Genomic DNA, 14,252 nt, shown 5'->3' with positions numbered 1-14,252 from the left:
GAGGAGAGGGAGAAATACAGACTTGTAATGACAGGTTTTAAACATGTAATTCAAGGTAAAAATGTTATAATTACAGCCAGCCCAAGAGCAAATAAGTTATTGGGCATCTTAGGAAGGTTGCTTTAATATCTCCATTTGACAAGATAAAATCCTGATTTACCATGCTGCAGAAAAAGTATTATTCATTTTAGTCCTGAAGGTTGGAAAAAAGTTGCAAGCCAGATTTTTTCAAGTCTCACAAAGGGACATGTGTGCATATCTACTACTTACTCTTTGAGAAATGAATGTGAGAAAAGAATCATCTAAATATATTCATCTTTTTTGCCTTTTCACTTCCAAATTTTGCTTCTGAAAGTCATACCCAGTAAAGTTCATGAACTTTTCCCTTCTTCCTGAATTCTTGCCCCTATGTAACACAGTTCATGGAATCCTCCTCTTTCCAGCATTTTTCATAAAAACCTATATCTTGAATAGATTCAGACAAACAGTATTCAGAAATTTTAAAGTGTGCCTACATGAAACACATATAGCTACATAAAAGTCCTTTCTATACACGGAGAAAAGTGATTTATTTCCTATTTTAAGAACAAGCACCCTTCCCCTCATGTCTCCTATAATCAGCTGGTCTTTCCCTACTATTCCTGTCAGTAGTCACCAACTTTTCTCCCAGTTTTGTAGTCGTCCATCTTATCCAGTGAACAGACACAGAGAATGTTACTACACAACACAGTAGACTGGAGTGGATCCGCTTCTTTTACTCTCTCACACTGAACCCAGAAATACACAGTTGGTATTGGGGACTGGTTCTAGAGCCCCTGTGGACATCAGCCAGTGTAGTCCCTCATATAAAATGCTACAGTATTTGCATATACCCTAGGCACAGGCTCCCATATACTTTAAATTATATCTAGACTCTTTAGAAGAGCAAACACAGTGTAAACACTTCATAAATAGTTACACTGTGTGGTTCAGGGAATGACAAGGGAAAAGGCCTATACAGATGCAAATTTTTCTGAATATTCTACCTTTCATTGAATCTACAGATGCTGATTCTGCCAACACAGGGGGCAACTGCAATGTGAAAAAACATGCCTAGAACCAAACCCAGAGGGATGTCAGGCTGCCTGTACCATGCCTCACTGGTGGCATAAATATCCCAATAAAAACCAAAGCACAATGGCAGAGAGGGGAGGCAGGAAGAGAACTCATTCTGGCATTACTCATTTAGTCAACAGACAGGCACTCAGAGAAAGCTGCTGGTGCACTAGAAACAGACGTGGAATGAGATGTGCATTTTGTCCTCCAAGAGTTAAAGGCAACTTTGAAGGAACAAAACGGATTTCAAAACACTCAATTACAGTAGAAATTTTCTTACCTATCATTATCAGGATTTATAAAGGCTTTGGTTTTGAAAAGTCATTCAAACAGGAAATTACTTTCTAAGAGGTATGCATGCCTCCCTCTGCCACTTTAATGCGTGTTAACGTATTTCCAGTTAGCATCCTTTGAAAGAGGCCCTTCTGAGCTGCACCTGCAAGGCAGGGCTTCCCAGCTTCACTTCAAATCCCAGGAACAGGAAGTGGGGACTTGCAAAGCAACCTGAGGGTGGAAGCTGTCTGGACTGCCTTCTGCACTGCCACTCCCCAACCCCAGAAAATTAACATTTGTTTGGTCCTTAAGACAGCAAATTTTATAAGTAGTTCACTTTTATCAACATGCAATATTTCACACATACTCTCTCTCATTTTGCAATCCTATTACACTGCTATGTAAATGTCTTCCATTAAAATAACTTATTTTAGAATTGCTATAAAAAAGATTGGGAACAAACGACTGACCCTCAGTGGTCATCTCATTCCTAGGTGTGAGCAGGTGTATTCTCTTCCCGTCTCACAGCTATGAAAATGCAGCTGGCGAGCCGGCGCCGTGGCTCAATAGGCTAATCCTCCACCTTGCGGCGCCGGCACACCGGGTTCTAGTCCCGGTTGGGGCGCCGGATTCTGTCCCGGTTGCCCCTCTTCCAGGCCAGCTCTCTGCTATGGCCAGGGAGTGCAGTGGAGGATGGCCCAGGTGCTTGGGCCCTGCACCCCATGGGAGACCAGGAAAAGCACCTGGCTCCTGGCTCCTGCCAGGATCAGCGCGGTGCGCCGGCTGCAGCGGCGGCCATTGGAGGGTGAACCAACGGCAAAGGAAGACCTTTCTCTCTCTGTCTCTCTCTCTCACTGTCCACTCTGCCTGTCAAAAAAAAAAAAAAAAAAAGAAAATGCAGCTGGCATCAGTCAGTGTCACCTCAGATAGAACGGGCACCTGTCATCAACCCGGGCCAGTGGGGTTATTCAAAAGTCAATTAAGATACTCTGTACCTGAGGGCTGTCACTGGGCTAAGCAAGGCACTGGGGAGTCAGGAATGAGTGGGGGCATTTCAGCCAGGCCCTGGGAAACACTTTCAAGTCTGTCAAGCAAACCAAAGGTCAGGGGCGGGGCATGTGGGCAGAGGCAAATGAATCTCTAACATCATAGAGGCATTAAAAGAACCAGAACGAGGCAGAACTAAAAGGAGGAGATCTTTGGTATCGGCAGTCAGTGAGGGACCCGCTGGCCGGCCCGTGGCTGGTCAGGGTACCGGGGTATTATCAGTGGAGGGCAGGAGAGTCTAACACTGAAAACATCACAGCAAGGTTCAAACCCTTCTCTCTGAGCTCAACTACAGCTGCTATTACCAGGCCTTTGCTCCCAGCTCTCACAACCCTCCTGCCCCCATCCTAAAGAGAGTTTAAAGGTGGTCTCTGGGAGTAGAACTGCGGCCTGCGAGGCAGGGAGACTCCTCAGGGATCGAGGCTGGCACAGGTTTCAGGAAGACCTGGGACATGTGTAAGTCAGATCCACAGATACCTTTTCATTTTACTCCAGATATAAATTATTTTTTTCAATTTGAACTTTTTAATTTATTTTCCCCCAGAAACCTTTTATTGAAGGTACACAAACTTCATGCTTTTCATAAATACACCTTCAGGAACACAGTGATTCTTACCACCTGAGTTCTCACCCTTCCTTCCTCCTCCCTCTCCTATTCCCAGTCTTATTTTTCACTAAGATCTATTTTCAATTAACTTAATACACTTAAGATTAACTCTCTACTAAGAGTTTAACATATATATAGTATAAAAAATGTTCTTCAACAGTCGATACCAGTGATTGATCAGATAAGTGGACAGGATTAACCCAGCTTTTCCACCACTCTCTGGCCGGCTTCACCCCCAGCCCCTAAGGGGGCACTGCCCCTCCCACCAGCAGCAGAGCAAATCTGTGAGGAATTCTGGGTCTTTCAGCAGTGCTTGTTGTGTCCTATAGGTGGCGCCCCTGCTTCAACCCCTTGGCCAGCCCAGGGCCAGCCCAGGCTCCTCCAGCCCCCCGCACTGCGGCCCCTCCACAGACCTCCTTCATCTGCCTGGCTGATGTCTGGATCCTTCTGTGCCCTTGTCTGCGACCGCTTCCCGGACCACAGGCGAACCCTGCTTTGCAGTTAATCACCACGAGGTCCATCTTTGTTTTGCACGCTTGACAATACCTTCCAGTGCACCTCACACGTTTAGCAAGACAAGAAAGAAAGCATCTCTAACTTCATACACAATTTCATACGAAAAATATTTTAATCAGCCCCCAAAGCCACCTGTGTCATAATCAGTGCCAATTTTACACAAATGTCCTGAATGATAATTATTTCCCTGGAAATTTTTTTTAAAGATTTATTTATTTTTATTAGAGTGTCAGAGTTAGAGAGAGAGAGGGAGAGACAGAGAGAGTAGGGAGGGAGAGATCTCCATCTGCTGGTTCACTCTCCAGATGGCCGCAACGGCAGGAGCTGGGCCAGGCAGAAGCCAGGAGCCAGGAGCTTCATCTGGGGCTCCCCAGGGAGCAGAAGGGATCCAAGCACTTGGATCATCTTCTGCTGCTTTTCCCAGGCCACGAGCAGGGAGGTGGATGGGAAGTGGAGCAGCCTGGACTCAAACTGATGCCCAAATGGGATGCTGGTGTTGCAGGCATTGGCTTAACCTGCTATGCCACAACACCGAGCCCCTTAGTCTGGAAAACTAATCTCACACCAGGTTTACCTCTCAGCTAGGACTAACACTGGCACATGAAAACCAGCCTTTGCTAGGGCAGAAACTTTGGAAGAAAATCTTCCTGTCTTCATGTGTGATGCTGACAACTTTGGAAATCAGAATGAGTATCTGAACAACCCTATGAAACGTCACAGGGATCACGGGATAAGGCCAGGTCTCCCCAGGGGCAGGTAGTATAGGAACGACCAGCACACGGAGGGGCAGGGGACTTCCCAAGAGCTGATGCACTTTCCCTGCATCAGATGTCCAGGGTCAGCAACTGGTCAAGAGCATCCTACTCAACAGGGCGCCTGACCACTTTCTCAACTCCAAAAAATCTCCTGCTGCAAATTAATCTTTTGCCAGTGGGATAACGCTTAATTCACTGCCTTATATCCTGCCCTTGCGTATTTTAATGCACAAGTAGTTTAATCCAGCCTCATGGATATAATAATTTTCTTTAGGACATATTATAAACATATAGACTCACGTTCTATTATCAAAAGGGGCCTGGACCAATAGTGTCTTCCTTGGAGAAGTGTTATAAAAGGTATATGACCAAGAAGAAAAAAGCAATCAGTACCCTACACCCTATGTGGCACAGAGGAAGGCATTCACTAAACAGGGGCTGAATGATTAATTTTAAGCAGCAAGAAAATGGCCACAGCACAGCCCAGGCATCAGAAGCAGCCGCCTCCAGACCACACATCCCTGGAGGGTGTGGGCAGGAAGGCAGCACAGTTGGGTCAAAGGTGAAAGAGCAGGATAGGCTGAGCCCACTCCCTCCCCGACTCAGACCTCAGGAGGCCTGGGACAAGGCACCCAGGCGTCTCGGAGCTACCTTCTGAAGCTCACCCACGGGGCTGACCTTGAGCTTCAGGTACACTTGGCCGACAGCTCACCTGACGACAGTCAGAGCTGCGCAGTTACACAGGGGCTCAGCGGCCAGATTGCTAGGGTGAGAACCGCACAGCTGACACCTCCAAGTAGCCTGACCTTGGCCAAGGTACTGAACCTGCCTGGGTCTTGGTTTCCTCGTATGTAAAGTGAGGATAACAACAGGACCTCACTTAGGTTCTAAGATTCTTTTCAGAATTAAACTATTTACAAAACAATACTCAGTAAATGTTAGCTATCTTCATCTTTTTGGGGGGAAAAAATCCAATTTTCTGTTAACATTCAGTCCATATCCTATAAAAATGATCAGCCACTTTCTGTTACCATTAAACTATATTATGCCTAATTCACGAGCTAACCATTCAGATTATAATTGGCACCATGGAATGAAGGACATCTCATGAAAAATGCTACATTGGTCTTTTTTTTAAAAAAAATTATTTATTTATTGGAAAGGCAGAGTTAGAAAGGCACAGGCAGAGAGAGAGAGAAAGAGAGAGGTCTTCCATCTGCTGGTTCACTCCCCAGATGGCCACAATGGCCGGAGTTGGGCTGATCCGAAGTCAGGAGCCAGGAGCTTCTTCCAGGTCTCCCATGCAGGTGCAGGGGCCCAAGCACTTGGGCCATCTTCTATAGCTTTCCCAGGAATAGCAGAGAGCTGGATTGGAAATAGAGCAGCTGGGACTTGAACTGGTGTCCATATGGGATGCCAGCACTGCAGGCGGCAGCTTTTACCCTCTACACCACAGCAATGGCCCCTACATTGGTCTTTTAAAAGAGTGGTGCCATGGTATCTGTAAAGGCAACAGAATGGCAGAGGCAGCTACCACATGGGTAAACCACGCTTGAGGGTTAGGAAGCTCATTTTCCACACGTCAAAGTGGATCAAAACTTTGGGTTCTGGCAACATGGTGCAGTGGGTGAAGCCGCCATGAACAACCACAGCATCCTACGTGGGCACCAGTTTGTATCCCAGCTGCTCCGCTTCCGATCCTGCTCCCTGGAAAATTGCAGAAGACGGCCCAGGTCCATGTGGGAGACCCGAAGGGAGTTCCAAGCTCCTGGCTGCAGTCTAGCCTAGCTTCAGTTTTTATAGTCATTTGGAGAGTGAACCAGCGGATGGAAGACCTCTGTCTCTTCCTCTCTCTCTGTGACTCTGCGTTTCAAATATATAAGTGAGTCTTTTTAAAAAAGCAAATAAAGAAAAATCCGCCATTACTGGTCTACAGGAAATAGGAGGCAAGCCTGAAGAAAACACAAAGCCGAGGAGAACCAGGAAGGACACTGGGCCTCGGGGACACAGACCACAGATCACCGCACAGGTGCCTGGGGAGGCCTTCTCCCCATCGAAGGAAACACTGTAAAACTGTCCGTGAGCAGAGCGTGCGGGAGCTTTCATGGAATAAGGAGGGAAACACAGGTGTCTGAGAACACGCCCATGCTGGCCTCCACCAGCAGTCTGTACAAGAGAGCAGTGGGTGCAGGTTGCACTGGAATGTGTGTGCAAGCATGGGAGTATACAGAGTGTGTGTGTGTGCATGTGTGTGTGCGCACGTGTGCATGTATGCAGCGTGTGAGCAGGCAGTGGGCGTGCACAGGAAGGCGGCGCCCATCACGGCTTACCTTGGTGGGGATGCGCGCGGTCAACAGGAAGGCACGGCATGACGTGAGCACCTGGAAAACAGAGGCAGCAGCGTAAGCAGAGGCAGCAGAAAGGGGGTCCGGCTGGGATTCAGTGTCACCCCCAGGACTTCAATAACACCGAAGTCACAGAGCTTGCCGCTCCATTACCATGGCAAATGTCACATCTCAGGATCATGAGGCACAAAGAACAAATCACTTGGGACACCTACTAGGCCCCAGAAAATTCATTTTGCTCTAAGATTCCCAGTGTAAACACAACATCGAACAATTCACCCATGAAATCCCAAGGTGAGAGGTCAGTCGGCAGCAAGACGGGTCCACGAGATAGAAAAACACACATCTCTTTTCCATAGGCACAAACTCCATTCTCTCAACAGCAAACGGAGTGGAGAAGCCAAGTGCTCATTCCTACTTCCGAAATTACCAGCACCACCCACACTTGCCCTCCTGCTTCTCCGTCTCTGTGTTCTGACTGATAACATCTACATGACGCACACACAGCAAAATCACGCCGAGCTTCTAAGCAATCATCCCAAACTCTGCTTCTGAGCTGCACCTGTCATTGAACATCCATGAAGCTTCTAATTTTTTTTTATGTTTATCTATTCATTTTCATCTACTCGAAAGGCTGAGTGCCAGAGAGAGTGACAGAAGAGGTCTTCCATCCTCTGATTGACTCCCAAATGCCTGCAACAGCCAAGGCCGCGCCAGATAGAAGCCAGGAGCCCAGAACTCCATCCAAGGCTCCCATGCAGGGGCTCAAGCACTTGATCACCATCTGCTGCCTCCCAGGATGCATCAGCGAGAAGCTGGGTTGCGAGGGGAGGAGTCGGGACTTGATCTGGTACTCTGATACCGGCTTCCCGAGCTGGGCCCCACCCAGGGCCAACCCCTGAAGTGTCCTTTGTGATACTCAGCCAAGGACATGTGGATGTTTAGCCCATAGGGTCTCACAGGACTACAGGTGAGCCTTGCCCTGCAGGGGGCTGGAAATGGTTTGTACTCATGGCTTAGACCTTGGCAGGAATCCCAGGTCCACAGGCTCACCGTCTACAGCACCACTACGACTTGGAGGTCCGGTCAGGCCACGAGAGCCTTCGCAGGAAAGAAAGGAGACGCCCACGCGTCTCAAGTCTGGATGGGAAAACTGCCTTTTCTCATTTTCCAAATAACTTTATTGACTCGAAGCCAGTAGTTTGCACATAATGCACAGAATGTTAGACTTGGACAAAACCTTAAAAACAACAAGTCAAGGACGCTGAGGCCCCCTACTGTTAGAGGACTTAACCAAGGTCACACAGCTTTACCCGAACTCAACACAGAGCCCAGGCGTGGAGGGAGAATCAGCGAGTGTGCACCCATGGCCTGAGCTGTGCCTCTCTCCAGTCTCTCATCCCAACTGAGACGGTGTCTTTTCCATAAAACTCCTCTTTGAATAATCATAGGTCACCACCACCATAGGTCACCACCACCGGGGATAAACTCAAGTCAGGGCAACTTAGGAGACACATGACAAGGAACATAATGGGACACTGGCTGCAAGGGTGACAACGAGTGGATGGGGAAGGAGAGGGAGAAGGTGGCACCCCAGTGCAGACCTCCCACCCAACACAGATACAGCCACTCGAGGATCCGAGTTAGCCGGAGTCACCACCACTACCTGACTTCAGAGGGGACACGGTCCACAGTCATTAACAAGTGACTTCTGAAAGTGCAGGCCACAGAAGATCCCTATATTGATTCCCCATACGCTGCACACCAAATCACTACTCTTCCTCCTAAGGAGTGAGCCTTTCTTTTTACCAAGGCCTTGAGGTCAGGGGAATAGGAGAAAACGGCAAGCAGCAGAGAGGAGAGGGCAGTGGGAGACCTGGGGCAGGTGGGTGATTAGAGGTCAAGTGCAGCCCAGCAGTGGCGGGGCTAGCTACGTGATTTGCAAGGCCAGTGTGCAAAAGTCACTAAGACTTTCAAGACAGTAAAACCAAAGCATTAACCCAGACGCAGGGCACTCCTGAGCTTGGTGTCCTGTGCAACTGAACAGGTCGCACCACGAAGCTGTGCCCAAGCAGCGGTACTATTTACCAGCTATTCCATACGTGCCGTGGATGGGAGGACATCCTGAAATACAAGGACACAGTCAATCCTCGCATCCATCATATCCAATATCAATATTACACCCATTTAACAGATCAATAAAGAGAGTCAGTGGTGCAGCTCACTTAAGGTTATACCATGAGGGTAGAAACAGGATCTGTACCCAGCTTTATCAATTACAAGAAAGCCATTTATTTACTTGAAAGGCAGGGAGAAAAAGAGAAAGGGAGAGGGAGCAAGAGAGAAAGATAAATTGCCCACAACAGCCAGGTCTGGACAGGGTCAAGTTCAGGAGCCAGGAATTCCATCCTGGTCTCCCACATGGATGGCAGAGGCCCAAGCACTTGTGTATCCTCCACAGCCTTCCCAGCTGCACCAGCAGGAAGCTGACCAGGAAGCAGAGCAGCCAGGACCCGGACAGGCACTCCAATACGGGACATGGGTGTCCCTTGCAGGGGCTTAGCCACTGCACCAAGGTGCCTGCCCCATGTGTTTTTAACCACTACACTCTTTTTACAGGTTACTATGCACACCTGCCTCCCTACGCGCCACTCCTTCACATCAGACAAGATCAGGGTAGGAGGGGCTGGCATTGCGGCATAGAGGGTAAGGCCACCGCCTGCGCCAGCCTCCCACGTGGGCACTGGTTCAAGTCCTGGCTGCTCCACTTGGGAGACCTAGAAGAACCTCATGGCTCCTGGGATGGATGGCCCTGGGGAGTGAACCAGCAGATGAATGATCTCTCTCTCTCTCTTTGTATAACTCTTTCTAACAAACACATAAATCTTTTCCACAAAGAAGAAACAGATGAAGGCAGAAAGGGAGAGCCCAGTGCAGTCAGTGACTGGGAGAGCCCACCAAGCTCTCAGCTCAAGGGTAGCTTCCTCAACATCCCAACATATAGTTTAAAAAATTCTCTTTCAAATCCAAGTGTGCCCTAGAGAGCTGCATGCTTCCAATGTCTGCACTGATCAAGTTGTGGCTAAGACAGCAGCACTCAGAGAAGTAAGAGTTTGGAGGCCTCCTGGGGAGAGGCAGGAGGTAATTCTGGTGCACAGGGCACACATGGTGCAGTAACAGCCAGAGGAGCATGGCAATGATAGAGGGGAATTCAGAGAGGAAGACAACAGGGCAGGAGGGGCGGGTGTGGCCTGTGCAGCCATTCCTGTAAGTCTGGGGCGCAGATACCAAGGGTCTCATGACAACATCAGGACCCAGAGGAGGAAATGCTGGCCCTGCCTGAACTAATCGTGTAATCGTGTGCTCCACAGTGCACCCAGAGCCTGCCCCTGCAGCTCAGCCCCCAGGATGGCACCTTTTAAACACTGCTCTTCCCCTAGGAGTACAGAAAAGACAAATGCGAAAATGATGCCGACAGCCATGATCACAAGCAGAGCACTGGAGAGCCCAGCCCCTGTTCTCAGCCTGTCTCCCTCTATGAGGGGCCTTAGAAAGTTCATGGAAAATGTATATTATGAAAAAAAAACAGGCATGGATTTCAAAATTGATACAAAAATTTGATCTTTTGATTCAGTTTTTAAATAAAATTCCTCAAGTATCATTGTATGCACGAGGTACCAGCTATACTGTCAGGTACGCAAAGCAGAAATGCACAACTCAGAGGAATCTGCAGTCACATCGATGAAAACACAGAACCGTGCTCCCCTCTCCACCTCCGCTGGGCCCCAGCTCTGCTTTAGGGGTCGGGTAATTGCCAGCACACACATCTGTCTTCCAGGAGACCAATCAAGAATCTCAGGTCCACAAAACCTCAGCATAGCGGCAAAATAACAGCCAAATCCAACACTCACATGCCAGAGACAGCCCAGTCCCACCTGTTTCAGGACCTAAATCCCCAAGTTTCCAGCCTGACAGCAGAGCCAGGGAAAAGTCGGCTCCTCATAGCCCACGTGTGGCAGAATGAGAGCCCCAAGTCCCACTCCTCACTCCCAGCTGCAATCTCTCAGACTGGCCTTGCAAGAGCAATGAAGTTCAAGGCCAGCAGCCCCAGACAGGAACTCGAAGATGCCATAGTATTCAGAAAAATGTGCTTAGTGTCACAAACATTGCTTCAGGAAGTACAGATCCCACACCCTGCAGGATCATTTCACACACACACACACACACACACACACACACACACGGCGGTACTAACAGCCAATGGCTTTGGGGAACACCCCCTTCTGACAGGTGCGCACAGGTTGAATTGTTGAGTCCTCACAGCACCCTGTGGAGGAAACAGTTCTAGTATTCCCCACTTAAGATGCAGAAACTGAGGCACGAAGAGACTGGGGTGTGTGCAGAGCTGGGTTCTAGCCCTGGACTCTGGATTCTGGCTCTGCAGTGGGCACACATCATTTAGAGCACTCAACACCCCCCCCCAACACACACACCCCCAAGGCAAAGTCAGATGATTCTAGACCTTCAAAGGAAGCAAACAATACACACACAAAAGCACCACAGGCAGAAGATGGATGTTTGGATACGTAAGAAGGGAGTCGGTCCCTCCAAGTCTGTCTTTCTGTCTCTGCTCTGTATCGGTGCACAGGACTCTGTGTGTGTACTTCTCAGCTGTGTCTTCCTCACTGCCCCCCACCTGTGGGGGCTCTCTCTCCTCCCACCATCCTCCCCTCCTCCCTCCTCCCAGCCCCTCCCCTACCTACGTCCTGCCCTCCATTCTCCAGCCCTTTCTCTATGAGATGTGCAGGAGAGTTTGCACTTTGATTTATGCCTTTTGCAAAACAACAGCCAGCAAAGTGCAGAAGAAATCTGCCTTCTGGAAGAGGATTTTTCTTTGCAACACAGTCACAGAGAAATAAACAAAACCTGAACCACAAAGACCCAGACACCTTGTGACACTGTCACGCAATAAGTACAAGGGGTCATTAAGTGATTACAAGGTCCCTGTGTGAATCTCATTATTAAGTCCCAAAAACCAATCTCAAGACACGCACCCAAACAGCTGAAACCAGGCAGCGTCCACGTGCGTCGGCACTGCTGGCCCGCCCACTCTCTGCGCCTGAGGCTTCTCCCACATGGGGGCTGCAGGGGCCAGAGCCTTAGACTAAGAGACTAAGAAAAAGGCCAGAGCGCTCCCATGGATTCACCCTTCCAGTACAGACCAGAGGTGGCTGTGTGCAGGTGACGAGGTGCGGCTGACAGCTCCATCTTGGCAGTCACGGGCTCACCATCAGCGGTGGTCCCGTCTGTCAACACCCTTTCTTTACGAATATTTTAATGGTGGCGTAAGTACACAGTGTCCTTTGGGAACTGGACGTAGGCCAGAGTGACTTGCTTGCAGGGATCCAGCAGTGAAGGGGCCAGGTTTAGAAGGAAGGCAGAGAGGCCACGGAGGCTTTGTGCTCCCTGGGTTTCTTTCTGGTGGTCCGAGCGGGGCTCTAGAGATGCAAGGAGCTCATGGAAAATTTGGAACGGGATGACGGTGGGATGGGGAGAATTTTCCACCAGTGACTCACCCTTTCCCAGCCTGTGCGCACTTTCCTGAGCTCACAAGTGCGGCAGAAGTTTGAAGCAAAAACAAAAAGTACAGGGCCTGTGTTGTGACATAGCAAGTAAAGCCACGTGCGATGCCAGCAGCCCAGATGGGCACCAGTTCATGTCCGGCTGTTCCACTTCCAATCCAGCTCCCTGCAAATGGCCAGGGAAAGCAGCGCTAGGGCCCCTGCTACCCAACGGGGGAGAAGTGGATGAGGGTCCTGGTTCCTGGCTTCGGCCTGGCCCAGCACCAGTCATTGCTGCCATCTGGGGAATGGAAGATTGATCTCTTCTCTCTCCCATGCTCCCATAACTCTGACTTCCAAATTTAAAAAATAAGTGGAAAATATAAATGCCACTCTTGCAGGTAGAATTGTGCCTCTTGCCTTTTCCACGCAAGGTAGACCAATAAATGGGGCTACAATGAAACCGGGAATCCCAATGAACCTCTCCCTAGCTCTCTGATTCCAAAACTACCCTAGAATTTGCCTCTCGTGAGGATGTGCAAGGCACACCCGTGGCTGCTAGCAGGATGTGTGTGGCCGCACAGGCAACATTCCTCTCGGATCCGCCTGGAAGGAGCACCTTCCCAGAGCCAGGTTTGGTGAGCACAATGCTGATGGGCGATGAGCTCCTCCCCCAGGCCCAGGGCATCTCCAGCTTCAAAGCTGAGAATCCTACGTTCCAGGAACGCAGGGCCGCTGGTCCGCCTACTTGGATTTTTGCCATCAGGAAGACTCAGTGAAATTCTGACTCTGCCACTTTTTAATTGCCTTAACCTTGCAGTCTGCCAACCTCTGGCAAGCAGCAGGTTCCTGAGTCATGGATGAGCACAAGCAGGAATACTCCCCTGCAGGCTGGTCACCGCAGCGAGGACTGGTAAAATGCAAGTGCGGACAGAGCCCCGGCGCGGCCCCTAACATGTCTTTACTAAACAGCAGCTCTGGGAATAACTTAAGTCTCTCCATCTGATTTAGATTCCCAAGGAAACAAAGTTTGTACCTACTGAATTTTTAATAACACTTGTCATCCACACAACAAAAGCAATAACCACCACCACACACTGAGACATTGCCTAGGCTGAAATTTTCTGTTTAATACACACATTTGACCTTGAAGGAGAATTTCCTTGCAAGGTTTAAAAAAAAAAAAACTTCCCCGCACCCCAAGTATTTGTGTTTAGCCAAGGAACCTTAACCACAAAGGATAAGCTACAGCTACCCTCCTTCCTCCTGGGAAGACCCATTATTCCACCAAGGCCTTAGCATGCAAACCACACTTTCAACCTTGGTAATGAATTTCCTTTCCCTTTCATTGAAATGCAAGCAGCAACCGGGTTCCCTTGGAGGCTTCTCTGGTTCAACTTTTAACTTCAAGATTTCATTTGGCAACATTTACAGAAACCCTCCAAACTGCGTAGACTCCTAATTTAACAGGGAGCCTAAATCTTCTTACAGAGAGGATACAGAATGGGGTTGGCAATGGAGCCCCCTTGTAAAGGCTCTTCACTTCCTGAAAACCGAAATAAATACCTGTTTCACCAAGCCTCCTGCTGTGCAGGCAACCCAACCCGTAAATTCTCATTCTCCTCTCTGTAAGGACCCATGTTCATTCTCAAGTACACTGCCAGGCTCACCTACTTTTGGGTTCGATGATGGGGACGACAAAGAGTTCATGCAAAATGTACATAATGAAAAAACCACGCACCGATCCCCAAAACCTTCCGCACCAGAATAACCTTATCTGTTAATTCCATTTTGCCACAAACATCTATGCCAAACAAGCAATACATGGGCTTATACCGCAAAGGTTCTCTTTGGCAGACTGCATGACGAATGCCATCCAACATTTTGCCCCAATTCCAAACCCCCAACTCAGGTGCACCATGGGCAAAGACCTCACTGACCCAAGACACACCCAGGTGAGGGAAAGGAGAGTAAGAATCACAGCCCTGGGCGAGGTATTCCAGGAAGCTGGGGCAGAACAGAACCTTCCTCTTGGCTCTGAGCCTCGCAATAC

General features: G+C 49.0%; 1 protein-coding gene across 7 annotated transcripts in view; it reads right to left on the bottom strand.

Moving 5' to 3' along the window:
* Positions 1–14,252, bottom strand: part of CARMIL1 (capping protein regulator and myosin 1 linker 1) — a 317,796-nt gene that overhangs the window by 182,704 nt on the left and 120,840 nt on the right. For all 7 annotated transcript variants that reach the window (XM_051855017.2, XM_051855018.2, XM_051855021.2 and 4 more), the window contains one exon: positions 6,624–6,674. In XM_051855017.2, the coding sequence (XP_051710977.2) occupies positions 6,624–6,674 (51 nt within the window). The remainder of the gene's footprint in view (positions 1–6,623; positions 6,675–14,252) is intronic.

This window comes from Oryctolagus cuniculus, chromosome 5 (genome assembly GCF_964237555.1).
Source record: "Oryctolagus cuniculus chromosome 5, mOryCun1.1, whole genome shotgun sequence".
NCBI classification, from domain to species: Eukaryota; Metazoa; Chordata; class Mammalia; order Lagomorpha; family Leporidae; genus Oryctolagus; species Oryctolagus cuniculus.
The sequence above is the reverse complement of the archived record's forward strand: the minus strand, read 5'-3'. Positions and strand labels throughout refer to the sequence as shown.